Below are 22,314 nucleotides of genomic sequence, written 5' to 3'. Positions count from 1 at the left end.
CCGTCGCTCTGAGGGGGGAGGGGACTGCCATACAAATGAAGCATACATTTCCGCATAATTCAAGAACTAATCAAGCAAACGAAACTAAATTTGGCATGTGGAGTTTTTATGAGAAAAATACAATTCTAAGGTGATTTGACACTCCTCCACCCTCTCTAAGGGGGTCTCCCATGCAAATGAAACACAAATTTCTGCATAACTCGAGAACTAATCAAGCAAACGAAACCAAATTTTGCATGTGGAGCTTTTAGGATGCAAAAAATGTTTCTATGGTGGTTCGACACTCCTCTCCCCTAGAAATACGAGGAATTTTCTAGTCAAAGGTAAATTCAACGGGGTCGATTAGAAGATCAATAAATGAACAGTTCTGCGATTGGACTCATGAAAAAAGTAAGAAAACGTGAATGTTTGAAGGTATTGATAACAATAAACCACATTTTAGGCGGGACGAAGATTGCCGGGTCAGCTAGTGAGAAAATAAAAAAAATCAAAAAATACATATTTTAGATATTGCAACACAAATTTCTTCGTAAATAAGAAAAGAGTACTTATTTCTTTTCTCAGTGTATATTTTTTTTCACGTTTTGACATCAATACTCTATAACTGTTTTTATCCATTGTTGGGTGTGAAACACTGCGTCCATTATTTCGAACTATTGCGAACTTCAAGCTTATCTACTGCTTACTGATGAAGAAGTAAACTGAAAGCTGTTTCTAGCTGTTTCTGTTTCTGTACGACTCATAGTTTTCGAGAAATAAATGATCAAAGATTTCTCCTGCTAAAACCGATACACCCTATTGAAAAGTAACACTTGAGTCAAAATATTCCCAATTGCTTTGGCAAACTCATATTTCCTCACACCCAAACGGAATACAAACTTTTATTCGAATCAAAAATACATGTTTTAAAAATCTGCATTTTTAGAACGAGTTCATTTGGAATTACTCATTCGACACAAGATTGTTCATTCAATTCACATATTGACTCAACAATGGTGAGCCCATATATTCCAAGCTACTAACACTATTGTGTAGAATTCTTTGCGTTGGAAAATTTTGGGGTTTTTCTATATATAAGATTGGAAGTGTTATCCTGTGTCAAACGTGATAAACTGCATGCTTCGAACTGTAGAATCACTGCAAAATTTGTAATATTTATGTAGAAATCAGGAGCTACAATGCCGAGTCAGTGTTAAACAGCTGGCTCAAGATGACACCCGATTTTCTCATGAAAAACTTTCAGGACTAAATAAATTCACGCTAGAAACTCGATCCCCAGCACATTTTAAATGAGTTCCTGACACTGTAACTCGTGGCTGATTACCGAACTCTCGTCGTAGGACGTGACTAATACTGTGACTATAGACTGCACGAAATACTTTGGCTGTTCTCTCGTACAACCATAAAGCACCCCGCAAAAGGGCAAAGTTTTCCGACTGAACTTATGCGGATTATTGTGGCAAAATTTGTTCAGTTGCAGTTTTGGTATTCTTGCCTTCCTCGAAGCAACTGTAAGGCTGGCGAATTTAAAGCGCTTTTTTAAAGATTTTGATTCTCTACTGACTGTCAACTAATTTTCAACCATAGGGCAATGCTCACCAACGCTTGTTTATTTTTTATGAAACTTCGGGTCGGCGGCTCGGTTCACTGCAAAGTCCCCATAAAGGACCAAAGCATTTTTTTCGGGTTAGAAGTGTTCTGTCGCTCTAAAATAAACTGCACTTTCAGCAACTTTACCATTTCGACCCATTACTCAACAGCAACGAGCCGAGTCGAACTTTTCGGCATTCGGTTACCATTCCCTTACCCCACCCCCATTCTGTTACACTTCCTTACATCCGCTTTACATTCCCAAAAAAAAATACTGTAGGCATTCAATAAAGGGATCTAACGATATTTTTGCCTCCAGCAGCACTGACTGTTCCATTATTTCTCCTCTCTTTCGCAGTGATTCATAAACAACACGCTGGAACCGGAATTGGAACCGGTCGTCCTCGTCGCTGGGGAGACCAAGAATGCCACACATGTGACAACACCGTCATAATTTCATCCCTGCTCCCCGTAACGCTCCCGCACGGTACGGTTGCGACAAACTTTTGGCCGAACCGCCTCTTTTTCGTTACCGCCCGCCAACGCCGCTCCCGTCCCCCCTTTCCACGAGTGGACGCAAAAAGCGTTGAATTTATGCAAGTTTGAAGTGAAATTCGCGTTGTTGGGACAAGCGGTGAGTCGAAAAACGATAAAACAACGGTTTTGGTGAGCCCAGATGTGCGTGTGTGTGTGAGTTTGTGTATTTGTCGTGTAAAGCTCTCGAAAATATGCACTCATTGTAAAATCAACATCGATTTATAGTGGAGTGGAAAAAAAAGTAGCGGTTGTCGAGTGATAGCAACTAGAGGATTTTTTTTTGTGGTGAGCATAGTTCATTTCTCTTCTCGGATGGACCAATTTTAAATTCTGGAACGGATTTACAAAATAATTGAAGCGCGAAGCCCATGTGTGCGCGGGGACTCTATTTTTTCCGATTCCATTGTGTGATAACAAGCAGTAGCGGTGGATTGAGAGTGCACTAACGGGAAAAATTAGATTCGGTAGCTAAACTGTCCGGAGTGGTTTATATTTTTTTATTATCTCAACAGTTATAGGAAACCGAGAACGAGAATTTGTGAGCAATCAGCATTGCATGGTACCGAAATCGATATGTCCGAATTAGTCACGTGCCATTGTTAGGTCCGATCCAATCGAGCGGATCGTGGGTGCTAAAAAACCCGTCGGATCAGCAGAAGAAACAACCAAAAAAAGTGTGCTTTGTGAAGTCGCGGTTGGCTTCCAGAGTGTAATGGCCGATCCTCATGTCGGGGACCGGTAATGTTCCCCAACCATCTCCACTCACTGTACAATGCAGGCCCACGATGGGCCAATAATCACTAACGACCACTACCACCATCACCACCAACAGCAGAATCAGAATCGTCGACCCTTCCTGGCGGACAGGGAGTTAGTTGCGGAAGTATCAACAGCGCCAGCAGCGGGTCTGTACCGGAGTCGTCGTACGTATCGGGGATTATACCTCGCGCTAGCAATAATCGTTCTCGCAGGATTAATAGTTCCGGCAGGTGCCGGACCACGATACAGCTCGCGGATAGTGGAAACAAAATCCGGTGCGATACGGGGGGTAATTTTGGAGCTGAACTCTAAGTACCTGGAACCGGTTGAGGTGAGGGTATAATTCAATTGAACCTTTTTTTTTATTAATCTGTACTTTGTTCTTCAACGACGACAGGTGTTCAAGGCAGTACCCTACGCAGCACCTCCAGTCGGGAGTCTGCGCTTTGAACCCCCAAAAAAGGTTGATCCGTGGAAGGGGACCAAGCTAGCGGATACATTTGGACCGGTTTGTCCACAGGTAGGAGCCGATTATTCTTTGATGATATGTAGCCGAGAGTAGAAACAATGGAAACGTGACGGAATATAAATTTTTCGGCAAAAGAAGACGAAATGAGAATGTTTACAGTTCATAGAAAATAATAAGTGTTTTTTTACAGCTATACTGCTATTATACGCATAGTTGTCCCGTTTTACTTTTTGACAATTTTCACTTTTCTTCATAAATAGATGATTTTATGCTTAATCTTCCGGAAAACATAAAAAAAGTCATTGTTTGTTCCTAGTTTTTAAAAAAACAGCATCAAGCTCAATGTCCCATGTTGATATTCTAGGCATAACCGTCCACCATATTTTTTTTTGTAGATCCGTAATAATTAAATCGGTATGAGTACAAGAATTTTATGTCATGATTCAGGCAGGGCTTATGTACTCATTTCTGGTTTTGAAGAACGAATCAATTTTCAAACAAAGTTTAGCCTTGTTAGCGAATGCCTAATAACAATGAGATTCATATTCTGCAAATGTGTTGCGAATAACTATATTCTTCATAAAACGACGTTTTTATTCCGAAAGATTATGCATGCTTTTGGAAAAACACAAATCAAAACTTATTGTTTGTTCCGAGTATTTCGGAAAACAACATTAAGATGAATCGTCCCATGATTATATTCTAGGCATAACTATCCCACCATTGATTTTTAAACCAGTAATCAAGTTTGATTGCTACATGTGAGGGGAACTTTTCACATTTCATTAGCCAATAGTTTACTGCTTATAAAAACCCGGTGTATAGCTAAACTGAAATATTTAAAGATTTTTGTAGAAAAATATGGTACCAAAACTTAAATATTTTCCTATATTTTATTCTAAGCTGTTGATATCTAGTGAATTAGCTCCTTCCGTGAATTGCCGTAGAATGCATTTCAATCCATATTTAGGCTAAGACTGCGCCAGTGTATTGAAAATATGTTTTTTTTTTTCAATTTCGACCATTCTATAGATGACTTTCAAAATGCTCGTGAAACAAAAAGACTTACTACTTCTCGATTCAGTGGGGACATTCAGTTAGAGACATGCAAACAGAGTGTTGCCTCCCTTTCTTCTGTACCAGAAGGGATAAACATCTTTTTCATATGTACTTTTTCTTCCAAAAATCTGTACTTTGGAGTTCCACGTCAAGCCAAGAATCAACTCGCCGGAAGGCCAGAAGGGTCGCCTCTATAGCGTGGTTCCCTAGCGTTTATCATGGGAGGGATAGTTGTTAGTGGGAATGGTTAAGAAAAATTAGGATTCACTGTGGTAAGTGATGTGATTCGTGAACTCTCAACTATTCGGCGAAATGAGATTTGAAGAAAATATACATTCTTATCGGACCGGTCATGCATTTCGTTATTCGTCGTGCGTAGTACATAGATATTTTTCTTGACCTGAGAAGGTCATAAAAAACTCCATTAAAAACTCTCGATCTATATATTTTTATTCAATCGCGAAGACCAAGGGTATTTTTTTCAACCTGAGAAGGTCGCTAAGAAACCCTTTTAGTATTTCTCTAATCGACGATATAGTCTTAACCTGAGAAGATCAACGAGAAAATTCTTTTAAACTCGCTAAAACTGACTATGTATTTCGGTTTTCGTCACTTGTGTTATCTTTCAAAATGTTACTCAATCGCGACGACGAGATTATTTTAAAACCTATATTTTGTGATTCATTACTCGTATTATGTTTTAAAATTATTTAAACACAGTGGCTGAGATTATCTCTGGTCAACCTGAGAAGATCAGCGGCTATTTCGAACTTCAAATCTTTGCGGAAACTGAGGAAGTAACCGAGAAAATTCCTCAAAACCAACCATCTCGGTTCGATATTCAATTATTTAATGCGCGTAATTTTATTTAATCCAAATCGCGGCGACAGAGGGTTATCTTTGGGAAACCTGAGAAGGTAACCAAGAGAGCTGCTCTAAAATCAACCGATGTTATATTTCGTTAACCATCAAACAATCACGACGGCGGAATAATATCAAAGAATCAAATAATTATAGGATTAATTAATTTGAAATTGAGAAATTGAGGAATAAAAGCAATTTAACATGTTATATCCTACAGATAATAATAATACAAATAATACAATAATTACAATTTTACAGTGTCTCCAACAGAAACACTGTTAAGGAAGTTTGGATTCTGAAAACTGGAATACAAAAACAGAAACTTGAATATGAATAACAAAGTTTGCATTATTTAATCTTATTCAAAATGAAAACATCTGAAAAAAAATTACAGGAGGTTGTGTCCAAGATACGACCGCATTGTAAACGTAGAACTACGCTGTTATTTTATATAAGTCGCTTGTTTATATCTTCGGATATCGTTCTATAACGCTTTGGCGCACAATCTTAACGTCTGCTTCGCCATGTCAGTTTAATGCATTGATGCATCCTCAGAGGCAACGAAGCCCTTATGATGACGGAAAACAAACAATGTTAACTGTTTGGAAAAAGACTGAATTATGCCACACAGCTTGTACCCTTCTGTAACACCCTTCGATGCGAATTCGCTGATGAGTTTATCAAGAGCGACCGCCTTCACCACCAGCGGGGAGAGCTTGATTTGGTTGCTGCCTGGGTAACGGCGTTTACATGTTCGACCGACGCGCCGAAATCGCCTACTTCGCTGTTGTTCGATGCGGCGTCACACTCGCGAAGGCTCGTTCAGTGCGAGCGCTATTCACTGCACCAACATCGCGTGCATCATTAGATGACGCTTACCTCGAAATTTTATTGCCCCTGGCAATGGCGTTCGTTTTTTGCAGGGCTCGAGCCTGCCTTCCTCTTCTTCTTGCTCATCGCACACTACGCGAAGTGTCCAATTTATGACGCGGAAAGAAAAACACACGATACGAATAACGCCAAAAACGAACTGAAAAACCACACGACGATATCCAAGTTGGATTACCACTGGTGGGGTCCAATCTTAGATCGAAGCGCAGCGAAAGCAAAGTGACCTGGATTGCTCAACAGTCCGATGCCGAATGAAAGTTTGCCTCAGCGAGATCCATTGTTTATACTCTAAGCAAAAACTCTTCTTCATTCTTCTACTTTTTCTTTGTTCACGAAGACTTGAAATCCTACGACTTCCCCTCCGTTGGTCGTCGATAGGTTGCTCGTTACTGACTGCTCTGTTCGGGAAAGCACACAAATGTATGGGAAAATGAAAACGCTAAAAGTTTTCATGATTTTTAACCATTTACAAACCAGGGGATTCTAATGTATAGCATATTAAACAAATCTTACGGAATTTCCGATTCGTTTAGTATGCAAATCGCCAAAATCCTTTCGCGGCAAAAATAGTTATTAATGTTAACTTTATTTCATAAAAACGTGACCTGTTTTCTGATTTGACACCCTTAAAGAAAGACGTAGTTCTACGTCAAAAAATCATAATGTGATCTACGAACAGAGATATATACGTAAATTAAAATAAGATAACAATAACACAATACAGCAAAGTAAGGACCCGATGTTTTCGAATTTGAACCACCTTCAGATATTCTAAGCTAAGTACAAAGCAATCTCAGAAAGAATTACAGGGCTATCTAATAAGGGAAATCATTAAAACTTCTTGTGAGAGGCGAAACTGTCAATATTTGTCGGATAAACCATTAGCAACCCTAAATGCATTTGCTTGGCTTGACACGAGGACGCCGCTTTCAGTGAGCAGCGCAGTTTAGTGATAAGATGCTAATGTATGAACGGATAGAACAAACACAACACAAAAGTATAAAAAAAGCAAGAAGAAAAATATCCATAGTGAACGAGGACGTTACATTCGCTTTACTGCATTTCCACTTACAACCTCCATTCCACCGCTCACTCTCATTAAAATTCCCCTCACGGCCATAGATGCACTACTCTCACTACGATAATCTCGCTCGCTGTTACACATACAATCTCCCAGCACTCCACTATTATCGCACCGTTTTCTTTCTCTGCTCCACTTTTATCTCTCTTTCGGGAGAATCTAAATCAAAAGCTACTTTCTCACGGCAAAGTGACGGAGGCGAATGATTTTGCATTTCATGTGCACACTTTCTATATTTACCACAAATATCAAATTTTCGCTATTTAACTAAATCTTTACATTAATTTAAAATATCATTCACATGGTAGCTTGTCTGGATCGATTCGACTAAGCCATGTGAATTGTGCGCCGCAATATCGTACACACGCAGAATCAGCTGACAGCGGGGCTCAAAATTCTCCAAAACTTCTCGAAAGTCATTGTACCAAAACACTTCTTACTTCGTCGAAGCCGATGAACTGAAGGAAGGTCGATGATGGCGGCACTCTCCGTGCCCTGTCAAATGGGGTGTCGCTGATGCGGTCGACTGCCGTTTATCGACTACATGCAGTGTGACATGTACTTTAACCATAATGTTTTTGTAATATTATTTATGCAGTAAGTGCATACCACACATGTACCATCTAAAATATTCATTGTAGAGAAAAATCTATTTTATTAGCATAAAATAAATACTCGTTATTTACTACAAAATACACTGCGTTTCACAACTATAGAACAACTCATTTTTTCTGATTTTCCAGACATATGTAAGAAGTCGGTTGAATTGAAGTATATAGTGTAGGATATAACAACTGTCTTCATTTGAACCATTTGAACTTTATTGTTGTTCAGGCGCGAAACATTCAAAAAACTAAAATTCCAGTGTTTCATAACTATACACTGAGAGAAATAATTAGTAAATATAACGAATTTTTTGGTAAATACTACCAATCTATAGTCATTTTCGACCGTACTAATAAACACATATGTCAAGCAGAACCATGATTCGGAAGCCCAATATCGGCTACATTTTCTCGCCGAAAATTCACGTATCAGAATTATATCCTTATTATACCTCCGTATTGCCTTATGGGAACAATGAAAATGGTTAATACGCGCTTTTCTCACCAATTTTCAGATATGACAATATCCAAGCTTACTAATGTTATCGAGTAAAATATACTAATCTCTGGTAGGAATGCGGGTTTGTTGACAATATGTACAAAAAATTTGTACATTCTACTAATTTTGCATTACCAAATGTATTTAGTAGTTTTCGACCGAGGATTTTTCTAAGGGTAGAACCAGATGGAAAAACTCTCACTCCTTTACAAAATTAACGTCAATTTCACATGAATTACAATAAGTTTCTATTTAATTTATGAGTCATTTTTAGTTCTCAGTCAGTTCAAATAACCCATTCGGGGTGGCTTTGATCAAGCTGCGCCATGTTGTAGTGTGTATCTCGTTCTACGCAGAGGATACTGCTCGTTTTAGCTCTCCGAATCACTCATACTGCCAAATTACCCAATTATAACATTGTTTTTGATGTAAAAACAGCAGTAAATGATTCTCAAATACTTCTTTGTACTCCTGACTGTTCATTCGTGTTGATGGTAAGCTACCTGAACCAGGTCTTTTTGAGAAAATTCTCCCCAAACCATAAACATCTCATCTCTAAAGCTGCGGACCAATGTGGAAACTAATGCCATAGGTTTCACTATTACAAGAGAATTTCTGTGATAAGAAGAAAAACAACTTGAATAGATTTTTTAATGCTGGAAGGACTCACGGAAAGTATCATGTAATTTTTCAACTCGTAACTTTGTAGCCGGCAGTTTGATGGTTTGAGGAAAATATTTTCAAAACGGCTTGGTTCAGATAGTTTTTCATCAACACCAATGTACAGTCAGAAGTGAAATGAAGTATTTCAAAATCATTTACTTCTGATTTTGCATCGAAAACACCGTGATAACTGGTCAGTTTGGCATCAATTCATAACATCCGGAAAGTCAAGGCATGGTTTATTGAATAGGGACTTCAGATTCTGGACTGGTCAGTTTATTTACCGGATCAAAAACCTATCAAGAACTTATGAGGAGTGTTCGTACGAATAGTAGATGCAGCTTACAAGCAGTATGAGTGATTTTAAGATCTTAAACGAGCAGTATCCTCTGCGTAGAACGAGATACACACTACAACATGGCGCAGCTTGATCAAGACCACCCCGAATGGGTTATTTGAACTGACTGAGAAATAAAAATGAACCATGAATTAGAAACTTATTGTAATTCATGTGAAATTGACGTTTATTTTGTAAAGGAGCGAGAGTTTTTCCATCTGGTTCTGTAGTTATGAAACATTGGTATTTTTGTTTTTTGAATGTTTCGCGCCTGAACACAACGATAAAGTTCAAATGGTCAGTCTTTTAAATGAAGACAGTTGTTATATCCTACACTATATACTTCAATAAACCAACTTCTTACATATGTTTGGAAACTCAGAAAAAAAGAGTGGTTCTATAGTTGTTAAACGCAGTGTATGATATTCACTTTCTAACTCAATATCTACATTTGACGAATTTCATGCCAACTCGTCTTAGCAGGTGGCAGCACCATCTCAGATAGCAGTGCAACGTTGTGGGTGTAAAGACATCGATCATTTGAGCAATTTCGGTTACTTAAAATATAAAAAAAATTAGAACGTTTTTAAATTTTTTTTTATATTGAGCTTGAGCTTGAGCTTGAGCTTGGGTAGACTGTACAATTCGTAGTTGCTCTCCGTGATTGACCTGAACCAACCAAATTGCACAAAGAACACACAGAATGACGCTTGGGACTAGCAAATCATTCTCGTTGTGCAATTTTCGGTGATTCGAGCTTTAAATCAATAACGACGCCGGCCACGTCCTTACAGTCACCAGGGGAAGGTAAGGAATGTTAGTATGATATTCGCAGTCCGAAAGCCAGAATGGTCTATAGCGTGGTTCCCTAGCGTTTATCAAGGAAGGGATAGTTGTTAGTAGGGAGAGGTAAAAATCAGGATTCACTGTGGTAAGTGATGTGATTATGTAAAGGCGAACTATCGACCACTCGACGAATCGAAAACCCTAGAACCTTGTGTTACGACACGCGGCAGAAATTGTATTTAGGTATCCTGAAAAGGAAACCCTGTAATATGAATTAGACCGACTATATATTTTATTATTTATCGCGTGTACTCTTCATCCAAATCCAATCGCGACGCTGGAGAGCTATCCCTGGGAAACCTGAGTAGTTAAGCGAGAGAAATCTTTGTTTCCTATTATTTATCGTACGTACTTTTCATTAAAATAACTCTACGAATTATCTCTAGGCAACCTTTCATCGACATAACTCTCCGCGTCATCTTTGGGAAACCTGAGAATATAACCGAGAGAAATCTATATATTCTACAGAGGCTATCCATGGTTTATCTCAAGGGCCACTCGTAGGCTGTTAATCACTCGGCTACTAAAAGAAATTTGACATTTGCCCGTTTGACGTTCAAATAGCACCGAGCAACCGACAACGCATAAATAATCCCTTAGAAAGTAACTGAGAAATATCTCTGCTATGAAATTAACTAAAGATATATTTCGTAATTCATCAGGTCGCGAGCTTTCTAATTTTTAGATATACAACACGAGGCATCATGAATTACCTGAGAAGATAACAGGAAAATATTCTTACTATTAAACGAATTAACAACATACGATTGACTCATAGGATCGCGATCTTCTCAATTCTACAAAAAAAGACGGGTGGGTAATGTCGGGGACATAACCGGAGTGACGTAGGACTATACAAAGGGGACAGCTTTTGTTAAATATATATTTTAAATATATTGTTTTATTTTCTTCTCCTGCCTATCTACCTGAAAAATGGATTAGTTTACTGTTTACTCTTCATGAACATGTTGATGGTTCTGAAAAGAACCTTTGGTGTTGTGTTTTTGTTATCACTCGATATTCCCATCTTGTTAGGTTGAACCTTACTGTTTAGCTATTGCGTTTGCCACTCGCCACAGCTTTCACAGTTGGAACATTTCTTCCCATCCAGCTTGTGACATGTTGTTCAGTAAATTACATTTAATGCGACGTGCCGGAGAAACACTTTGCCACTCACTGAAACTAATTGTTGCGTTGATGAGCGCCGAACTGAAGCTGCTCTGTTCTTGATGCGGGTTTTCTGATTGTCGTGAGCAGCTTTGCAAGCCAACTCGAGCACTCCGACGGCCGAAGCTCTATAATCGCTGTTAGGTATACTGGTGCTCCGGCACCAATCCGTTCGGCCTAGTTACCCTTGCGGAGTAATCAGTGAATGCGACCAACAGGGAACTGGAGACCTGCACGGTTCGAGTGAGACTTTGCCTTTCCCTTAACTTGTCCTCCTTTGTTACGTCCACGATGCCGATGCCGTACAACCACACGGGTTTATGGTTTGAAAGAAAATAAGATATTTTTTTGGGGTCCGCCTGTTTTATACTCTAGCGGTACACACTCACAGGATAGAGACAAATCGGCAGACTCAGCCAGAGGGGCGAGTCCAACGAGACGAACGAATGAGCGTTAAAAGGGAGCGATGGCAAAAAAATACATTCATTACGATTTGTTCGCTCGTTGGATTCACATGCAGGCTAAAAAGGGTCTTTTTCAGGATCACAAAATTATCTTCAATCAAAAGAGTTTATTGTTTTGTTATCACTCGATATCCCCATCTTGTTCGGCTAAACCTTCCTGTTTAGCGATTTGTTGCCACTCGCCACAGCTTTCACAGTTGGAAAATTCCAACAACATGTCCCATCCAGCTTTGTGACATGTTGTACAGTAAATTACATTCAATGCGACGTGCCGAAGCGCCACTCAGTGTCGCATTGGAGGCGATTTGAACCTGTAATTGAACATTTGCGATGACAGTGGTATAGTGTCGACTTTCAACTTTCAATCTGGAAACAATTTAAGAATTGGTGAAAATTGAATAATCAGGAAAGTCCCCAACTATCAATAAGCTCAGAACAACTGCCAAATTCACATACTCATCAGATCCTGGCAAACAAATTATGAAAAAATCAATTTGTGTTTTATTATTATTTTGGATAATGTTTTAGAAAGCATTGAACTGTATTTCCTAAACTCTTTTTTGGAAGGTTTAATGGCCCTGAAAAGCGCCTTGTTTTATGGAATGGTTCCAATTTAGAAAACTTAGTACTCGTGGTTTTGAAAAAAACCATTTCGAACGCCCTCGATGCCGCCTTGTTCTGGATTTGCCACCAAAGCAGTTTGTATAAAGAAAAAACTTTTTTCTACTGCTACCTGATGCCGTTTTGCGATTGCGTTTGCCACTCGCCACTCGCTGCAACTGCCTGTTGTCTTGATGTCCACCGAACCGAATGTGTTCTGTTCTGAATTCGGGTTTTCTTATCGTCGCGAGCAGCTTTACCAGCCAACTCGATCACTTCGGCGGCCGAAACTATATAACGCCGGCTAGGTGGACTGATGCACTGGTACTAACGCGCTCGGCCTAGCTACCCTTGCGGAGAACTCCAGATCAACACGGTTCGAGCGGGATTTTGCCTTTCCCTTCACTTTTCCTCCTTTACCATGTCCAGACATGGCTGTGCTTGGGTTGGTTTGTTGATGTGTTATGATGCGAACCGATGTGGTGTACGGTTTGAATGAGAATGATCGTTACGGCAGCGGAGCGGGGATTTTTAAGCTGACTGGTTGGCTCGAGAACTACGCATGTGTGAGACTGCGACCAATATTTCGTTCATTTTTTTCTTTTTCCTTTCCAATCGTGCTTCATTCTATTTCGCTGCTGCTCTGGTTGCCCGTTTTGATCGGTACGATTTGAGGAGCACAAAAAGGACCAATCAAAAATGGGCACATAGATCATTTTGACAATGCTTGATATTTCACAATTATTCAATTATTTATCTCAAGAAAAATGAAATGTTATTCGTTATGATAGATGCGTAGATATATTTCCTATCAATTTATGCCAAAACCATTGCGATCTATTGAGAAATGCTCGAGTTATAAGCGTTCCAAATCTTGCATTTTTTCCTACTTGTTCAGTGCCTAGATTTCCATTTCACCCCCTATATCTTCCGGTTAGACGTAGTCCTACGTCAAAAAAAATCGAACTTTTTCGTCTTTATGTCAACACCCGATGATGGAGGGTATCTATGGGTTAACATCTATGCACACAATTACGTTATCTACTATCAGATATCCAATTCACCATTTTTTGCTGACATATCCGATTAAACAGATTGTAGCAGATTGTACCAAATTTGTACCAATCGCCCAAATCCAAAAGAATGATGGTCGAACAATGATTGATCATGGCACTCACAACAAACATAAGAACGACGTAACTAAAATTCAACACAACATCGGCCAAACTGCCACGCAAATGCTTTGACTGCATGTACATATGATACATTTGCATGTACATGCAAACACAAGACCCGCAAGAGAGAACACTGGATGCTGTGCTGCATTCAAGCTGCGTTACCATTGCGACAACGTAAGCTACAACATAATCGAATTGAACAGTAGCACTTCAACAATCCTTTCCTCCACCAACAACTCGCCCACACTGTCAAATACAGCTGAGAAAGTGTTCGCAGTCAAGTTACGATCGAAAAGGAGATTCGATGAAGAGAAAATCGATCATGTCACTCACGTCCCTCTCCCTCTGAGCACGTTAACTATTTCCACTGCACAAAAGAGATACTGCATTCGATGCTAATTGCGCCAAAAGATTATACAGAGGGAAATGGACAGTTTGAGAGAATGTAAGAAAAGGGAACTTAGCTTCGTATCGTTGCATTCTGGCGTAAAACCGGTTCTCATTCTCTGATGAGACTGCACATTCGCTCAGCACTACAAACACACACAGACGAAGGCTTCGATACTCTTGATAAGAAAAAATAACGCTTCCGAAATAACAAAACTATTGAAAAACATTAACGCGAATGCACTAATTTGTTCATTTATCATGTTCTTTTGAATTTTTATATTCACGAATATATTTTATATGTGTGCTTTTCGGACTGCCTTAGAAACATAACTTTCATCACACCACAGATGCTTTACAAACAGAACTCAATGTAACGGAGCAACTGAAAAGCACGTCTGCACTCGTTCCTTCCTCTCACAAGACTCCCCCCATTTTTAATTTTTTTTTATTTTTTACAAAAATTGATAACTTTAACACTATAATACCTACGAAATTTTGGTCAAATAATAGAATATAGAAAATTGGTTAAGTTTTGGTTTTGGTTTCTTGGTTTTTCTTACCAAAATGATAAAAACTTTTATTTTTACACTGAATAAAAATGTTTTTGAAAATTGATATTCATTCATCTCAAAGACGTATTTTTGACGTAGAACTACGTCTTTCATTAAGGGTGCCAAATCAGAAAACAGGTCACGTTTTTATGAAATAAAGTTAACGTTAATAACTATTTTTGCCGCGAACGGATTTTAGCGATTTACATATCAAACGAATCGGAAATTCCCTAAGATTTGTTTAATATGCTATACATCAGAATCCCCTGGTTTGTAAATGGTTAAATTTCATGAAAACTTTGGGCGTTTCAATTTTTCCATACATTTGTTCTGTCCATTTGTGTGCTTTCCCGAACAGAGCTGTCAATAACGAGCAACTTATCGACGACCAACGGAGGGGAAGTCGTAGGATTTGAAGTCGCCGTGAACAAAGGAAAAGTAGAAGAATGAAGGGGAATATTTGCATTGAGTATAAACAGTGGATCTCGCTGAGGCAAACTTTCGTTCGGCATCGGACTGTTGAGCAATCCAGTTCACTTTGCTTTCGCTGCGCTTCGATCTAAGATTGGGTCCCACCAGTGGTAATCCAACTTGGATATCATCGTTTTCTTTTTCTGTTCGTTTTTCGCGTTATTCGTATCGTGTGTTTTTCTTTCCGCGTCATAAATTGGACGCTTCACGTGGTGTGTGATGAGCAAGAAGAAGAGGAAGACAGGCTCGAGCCCTGCAAAAAACGAACGCATTGCCAGGGGCAATAAAATTTCGAGGCAAGCGTCTTCTAATGATGCACGCGATGTTGATGCAGTGAAAAGCGCTCGCACTGAACCGAGCCTTCGCGAGTGTGACACCGCAACGAACAACAGCAAAATAGGCGATTTCGGCGCGTCGGTCGAAAATGTAAACGGCTTCTTTGGTGCTTTTGAGAATGCATCAATGCATTAAACTGACGTTATGGCGATGCAGGCGTTAAGGTTATGCTCCAAAAAATATTTGGGGAATACCAAGCATCTTGAATGTATTACTGGAATGTTATAAGTTATTTAGGTTTAGGTCAACTAGGATTGCATTTGCGCTAATATTGATCATAATGAAGCATTGCTACTGTTTTCGAGGTTGTTGATATTAACAAAAAGAATTTATTTCGCTTGTTTAGTCATCCAGAAAGTAAATGTCGTTCTGGAGTGTTGTATGTGATTAGGTTTCGCTTACCAGTAGCAAAAATTCCTCCACTAAGGGTGACAGTTGCGCTTCTCTCGAGCATGAAAAAGTAATGCAACTTTTTTTGAGGCCAGTAATATTAACAAAAGCGTTTCTTTTGAGAAAAGCGCAAATTGATGAGAAGTATTTCTATTCCTGTTAGTTTCAAGCCACCAATGTATGGTTCTGTATGCATGCTATGGCGAACGCTTGTTTGGCGCTTGGTTTACGTTGTACGAACGATGCCTAGAGGTGCGATTGCTTTGAGGCAACACTAAATAACATGTAGCATGATATTTGATACTTGCAAGTGTTGTCATTGTTGTTGTTTCCATTCGATGTCAAAGATTTATTGATGTAGTTATGATATGTGGAATAATGGTGCTGGTGTAACATGTATATAATCGACTGTAGCCGAGTCTATGTCAATTGCGAAAAAGGCCACCGGAATAGCGTTCGAGGTAAATTTTCAATGCATTGACATGTAATAAATTGCGATATACGATCAGCTAGTGTATTGTTTGGCAAGGGCAATCAATTATCGTCAACTGATTCTACAATGAAAACCATTTCAAAGATTATTCTACTAAGCAGTTGTTTCAAAAATTTCACAGCATTATAGAATAATATCCGAATGTATAAACAAGTGACTTATATAAAATAACAGCGTAGTTCTACGTCAACAATGCGGTCGTATCTTGGACACAATTTTTTTTATTCTCAAGAAAAAAAAACATTTTTATGCGTAAATTATCGCAATTGACATATTCTTCTTTTTTCTTATTTAGCAACCCGTCAAGAACATGTCAAACACGAGAAACTACACACAATATTACGAGTGAAACATGTATTCCAGAAACTATGAAAGATAGAAAGTTTACGCCTTTGACGAAAGTTCATACTTTAATGAAATCTAAAACTATGTCTAATACGTAATCGTATCGTTGCTTAGCTGATTTTGGAGCTTATTTTTGTTCTCATTATGTTCAGATGAAATTCACTCGACAGTTGCCGAGTAGTGAGGCATAGTGGGTACGTTACAAACAAGGCATCGAAGCGCCGAGAACGCGAGCGAACCGTCAATTCTTTTTAGGCATCCAATTTTAGTCCACCATTCCTGCACAAGCTCGTTTTCTGAAGCTGTGATTCCCTTACAGAGTAATTTAAAGAATCTATACCAAAAATAAGGAAAAAATCTGTACCATTCCAGATAAATCTGTACATGTGGCAACACTGGTGGAAACTTTGATAGCAGTATTGCTTATACAATACGTTTCAAGTACCACTCATTTTTCTTGAGTTTTCAGCGATACAGAAAAGAAAAATTATGTACAGGGTCTTTCAGATTAAACGCTCACACAACAAATTTTAATGAATGATTTTTATTTTCAAAAAACGAAAATAAAGCTTGTTTTAGGGCATTTTCGATGTGACCACCCGTTTTTTCGATAATGCGTTTTCAACGGTGAACAAAATTCTTCATGCACAACTCTAACATTACGACTTCGATGCTGTTCAAAATCCGAGTTATTTCTTCTTCAAGTTCCTCCAAATTTTGTGGCTTATTAACATAGAAACGGTCCTTCACGTACCCCCAGAGGAAGTAATCGACGACGAGAAATGTAGAAATTGTCACCATAGGAGGACAAAGTTTCATTAAGGTGAAGGTGGAAGCTAGCCACAATTGGCTGCCATAGTGGCACTCATTTCATTCATCTCCCTCCATCACCCTTCGCCCGAAAATCAATAATTTTGCGAAACAGTGTGACGAAAATGATCGTTTTCGCACACTTCCCATCAAGTAATATCAACCAAACTCTAATCAATTACCCACAAGGTATTAAATTTTCATCTGCTGTCGCACTGTATATTGGAAAACGTCGGAAAACTCGAGCTAGTGCTCTGAAAGATAAATTTTAATTTTTCAATTTTCGGCAATGGTTTCGTTTGTATTGGTGAAAGTTATTTTTCGTTATTTTTCGACACTGATGCCAGACAACATCATCGTAACAGCCACAATAAAATGTTATTCCTGAGTCATAGCGTTTCATATCAGGAAAATCAATAGAATAAAATTGTGTTGATATCCATACAATTATTATTTTTACGTTTATTGGGTCTATAATGTAAGTTTTAACTACTTAAACATTGGGTAAAAAAATTGTATTGCAGAGCTCGGAACACAGCCACGGCTCCCTATGCTTTCAAAAACAGTAAACGGAAAAGTATTACATTCAATAAAAATACCTCGGCCAACGAATAGAAGGGGTAAGGCTCTCCAACGTGAATATGTGATGTGAATATGTGACAAAACGATCAACGAAGGAAAATGTTAAGGAATTATCAACATCAGAGTTACAATGCGGAAGAACTTGTTAATACAAAAAGAGCCTCAATTCGCATGTGCTATAAATTTGCTCATGTTACGCTCGCGTATAATCAGAATTTTACTTTATATGCAAATGCACCTTCTATATATATATATATATATATATATATATATATATATATATATATATATATATATATATATATATATATATATATATATATATATATATATATATATATATATATGACGCGACAACGTACTGGATAGAATGTGCAGCGTAAGGGCTTTAGGTAAATGGCTAGGCTTCATGATGTAAAATTGATAATAATAAAATCAGTCTAACTTGTACTCCCGGCAAAACCGGTTTTTAAAAACTCTTCGATATCCTCATGTAACTTAATATATATATTTGCAATTGTTCATCGAAACATATCGTTCATACATTTTACTTTAGTATTGAACTGTTATTTTTTTTCAAATGTATTCAAAGACTCGTGTCAATGAAGCGCAACACAGTTCCATTAGTGAATTGATCTATTCACGTGTGCTTTGCTCTTCTCTCACAAACCATATTACCCCATTTTTGCACGTGGGTTTCCCTATACTACGAGGGTCACTATTTATATTTCGGGAATTGGCAACACTGATGTCATGTGAGTTCATCTGACGGTTCCATCGTAAACTTTGACATTTTTGACGATGTACGTACTCAGAACATTTTGTCATACGGACGCTATTTGTTTATTTTATATTTAGTTGAAAGTTTGGTCTCGGCAAAAAAATGGAACTGAATCGTGAACATTTTCGTGCGATGATTTTTTACGACTTTCGACGTGGATTATCACAACAAGAGTGCGTCAATCAACTTAATTTGACTTTTGGCGATGAAGCTCCATCAAAAACCACTTTGTATCGCTGGTATAGTGAATTAAATCGTGGTCGTAGTTCGCTGTCCGACGAGTTTCGTGAAGGTTGTCATAATTTGACAATCGCTCAAAAAAAGGCTCGTGTCGATTGGAATAAATGCTTTGAAAATTGGTTTAAGCGCATGCAAAAGTGTATCGATCATCGTGGCGAGTACTTTGAAAAACAATAAAAATATATTCGCAGCTTAACTATTTGTTTTTGTTCCTATTCCCGAAATATAACTAGTGACCCTCGTACTACAATGGCTAGCTTCCACCTTCACCTTAAGGCTTCGGTTGCTCGAGCAATTCGATTTCACCAAAAATACACGTTCTTGTAAATTGTACATTAGGGTGCCAATGAAAATGGTCATCTCTAATTTCAAAAAGTTACCTCATAAAAAATGTTCACCACCTCGAAAAAACACCGTATGCCAAATATTAGCTCAATCGGACTTAAGGAAGAGTGGCGCAAATATTTTCTTTACTCCCCGCTTGGGTAATTTTTCGATTTTCAAAAAACTCAAACTTTGACCGCTTTGCGCCACTCTCCCCCTTAAGTCCAATTGAGCTGATATTTGGCATAGGGTGTTTTTTCGATGTGGTAAACATTTTGTATTTGTTATAAATTGCGACTTGAAATAAAATACAGATAAATACTTTTCATATTTCAATAAACTTGTAAAACATTAGAAAACGACAGAAAGTTGGTGATTTTCAGTAAATTTCATTTTAAAATCACTGAATCTCAGGAACGGTAGTAGCGCTTTCTTACAAGCTCAGTTGATAATACGAGAGAGTGGAATTCAAATCCCACCCGAAACTGAACTACATCAAAAACTGGTTCATTGGCTTATTATTACCACGGAAAAAAAATCTGCCAAGCAAACAAAAAAGTTATTTTAATTCCCGGGAAACACTCGCTCTCTTTGCAACAATATTTCGAGTAAAGAAAAGAAATTTTTCCACGAGCACGGCAGAAAGGGAATCAACAGAGTAGCGAAAAGTGGAAGAAGGGGGCAAAAATACTGTTACAGAATTTAAATCACCTTCCTCTATTAAACCTTTTTTCCTGCTATTTCTCTCTCAAAAGAAAAAAAAAACTAGTTGAGAGTTTATACCCTCAAGTTTCGAAACTGTGCACCAGCAAACTTCAAAATTGAACTTTGGTGCGACTCACTTCTTGTTTTGTGGCGGAACGGAAAAGTAAGGTCAGTGCGCTTGGTTTTGCTGTGTGCCAATCAATCACGTGGGATGGGTGCTGGACGAATAGTTTTATTATTTGTGGTGTTGGCCGTAACACCAATAAAGTTGTTACAATGCGAAAGAAAATTGGAAAATACTTGCCGAGTTTGTACTAGTGTTTGCATGAAAATTAACTATATTTATCATCCTAAAAATAATTGAACCGATTACAAGTAATCACATTCCATAAATGGAATTCAGAACCCCTCAGAGCCTCTCCATATGTTCAGCCGAATGCAAAGGAAAACATCACCCAGTTTCATCCCCTGTTCCTGCCACGTTTTCAATCTAGATCAAAATCACAAGAGAAACCTGGCTCGTGTTTTCCCACTGTCGGTTCTCCGCATTTTTTCTCATCGTCGCCCAGACAGGCTCACCAGGTAAAAAGGCATTTTAATGGTTTTTTTTATGAAAGGTAAAATATTGTAATGATTTTATACGTCCATTTTTCGTTCTCACAATTTTTACCCCCCATTTTTTGTTCGCTTCGCTTGGTTTCGCAGCCTCTCTCGGATATGACATCATACTGCCAACGTACTCCACCTCGATGTAAGGTCTAATTTTCTCCGAAGTCATTTATGTGCCTCTCGTGTTGCAGGCGGGTGGACACCGTAAAAAATCAGTGGAATTTGCATCCTTCATTTTGACGTAGGATTACGTCTTACATTAAGGGTGTCAAATCAGAAAACAGGTCACGTTTTTATGAAATAAAGTTAACATTATTAGCTATTTTTGCTGCTAACGGATTTTAACGATTTGCATACCAATCGAATCGGAAATTTTCTAAGTTTGTTTGATATGATATATACTACAATCCCATAGTCTGTATATGGTTTAAATTGATGAAAATTGGAATCATTCCCATTTTCCCATACATTTCACGCTTAACTTTTCAATAGGACCTATCTGTTTTGATCGATTCTCTTCATCGACATTCTCTATCGCTAATAACTCAGCGGGAGAATCATTCCCTAATCTGTTCGATGATCATGAGTGTAGAAGGGATCCTCGTTTATCAAACTATTTGGCAAAACTGGCGCAAAATCTGTATGACAGGCCGTGATAATGGAAAGAGAAAGTCAGTAAAGAGAATCGATCAAACCAGATAGGTCCTATTGAAAAGTTAGGCGTGATTTGTTCTGTCCATTTGTGTGCTTTCCCGAACAGAGCTGTCAATAACGGGCAACTTATGCAGCCGATAGAATAGAAACAACAAAGGGGGATAGCGAAAAGAGAATATTTACGAAGTAAACTCCACACTTGCATAGTAAGTAAATTGTCGCTAGCGTATATATATTTCATCTCCTCTGTGAAAATTCTCAGAATCTTTCTGTGCTCGAAACAACAAAGGTCGATTATTCTGCTCGTTTTGCGTTTTATGTTTTCCCTCGAGCTGCGAACGCTAGCGAATATTTCACATGAAGTGTTTTTCGATGTTTCATTTTTATCGCTGCAACTGTGTGCATCTGTTACATGCGCGTTTAATGCTTATCGAATGGCGATGCACGGAAGATGTCTCTCGTTGAATACTCAGTGCAATGCGTGCATTGATTGCGACATATAACATTAGTGTATTGTTCTCGCAAAGGCAAGAAAGAATCGTTGCTTCTCGAAATGATTCTATAAAAACACACAATTTATTAAAACTTTTCACGGACCCCGGAACTTTTCTCTAAAGATTTTTTTATGGAATTTCGACGTATTCGCAAATAATATCCGAAATTATAATCCAACAAATTAAAAAAAAAGATTGCGTAGTCCTACGTCCTAAGCGGTCGTGTTTCGGATACAACCCCTCGATTTTTTTTAATGATCTTGCAACAAGAAGATAAGAATCATCCAATTGTAACGTTTCTAATTAATGACCAGGAATCAATTATTCCTCCAACTCAAATGGGACAGTTTTTAAACATTATGAGGGACTTGTGGGAACTAAAATAATCATTTTCTTTGATCACCATAGTGAATTAAACAGTGTAAACTTGTGTTTGTATACATTTACATTTTATAAGCTGAGGGGTGTTGACCCAAAACAGATAATTGTTAGTCAGGATTATACACTAAATATATTAGGCTGTCAAAAAA

At 38.3% G+C, this 22,314-nt stretch overlaps 1 protein-coding gene across 1 annotated transcript in view; it reads left to right on the top strand.

The window, feature by feature from the left end:
• Positions 1–22,314, top strand: part of LOC129764427 (neuroligin-1-like) — a 615,422-nt gene that overhangs the window by 347,753 nt on the left and 245,355 nt on the right. Inside the window, exons 5-6 of the mRNA XM_055763494.1 lie at positions 1,949–3,217; positions 3,284–3,406. Of these exons, the coding sequence (XP_055619469.1) occupies positions 2,900–3,217; positions 3,284–3,406 (441 nt within the window). The 5' untranslated portion in view covers positions 1,949–2,899. The remainder of the gene's footprint in view (positions 1–1,948; positions 3,218–3,283; positions 3,407–22,314) is intronic.

This window comes from Toxorhynchites rutilus, chromosome 2 (assembly GCF_029784135.1).
Source record: "Toxorhynchites rutilus septentrionalis strain SRP chromosome 2, ASM2978413v1, whole genome shotgun sequence".
NCBI classification, from domain to species: Eukaryota; Metazoa; Arthropoda; class Insecta; order Diptera; family Culicidae; genus Toxorhynchites; species Toxorhynchites rutilus.
This window is presented reverse-complemented; position numbering and strand designations above follow the sequence as displayed.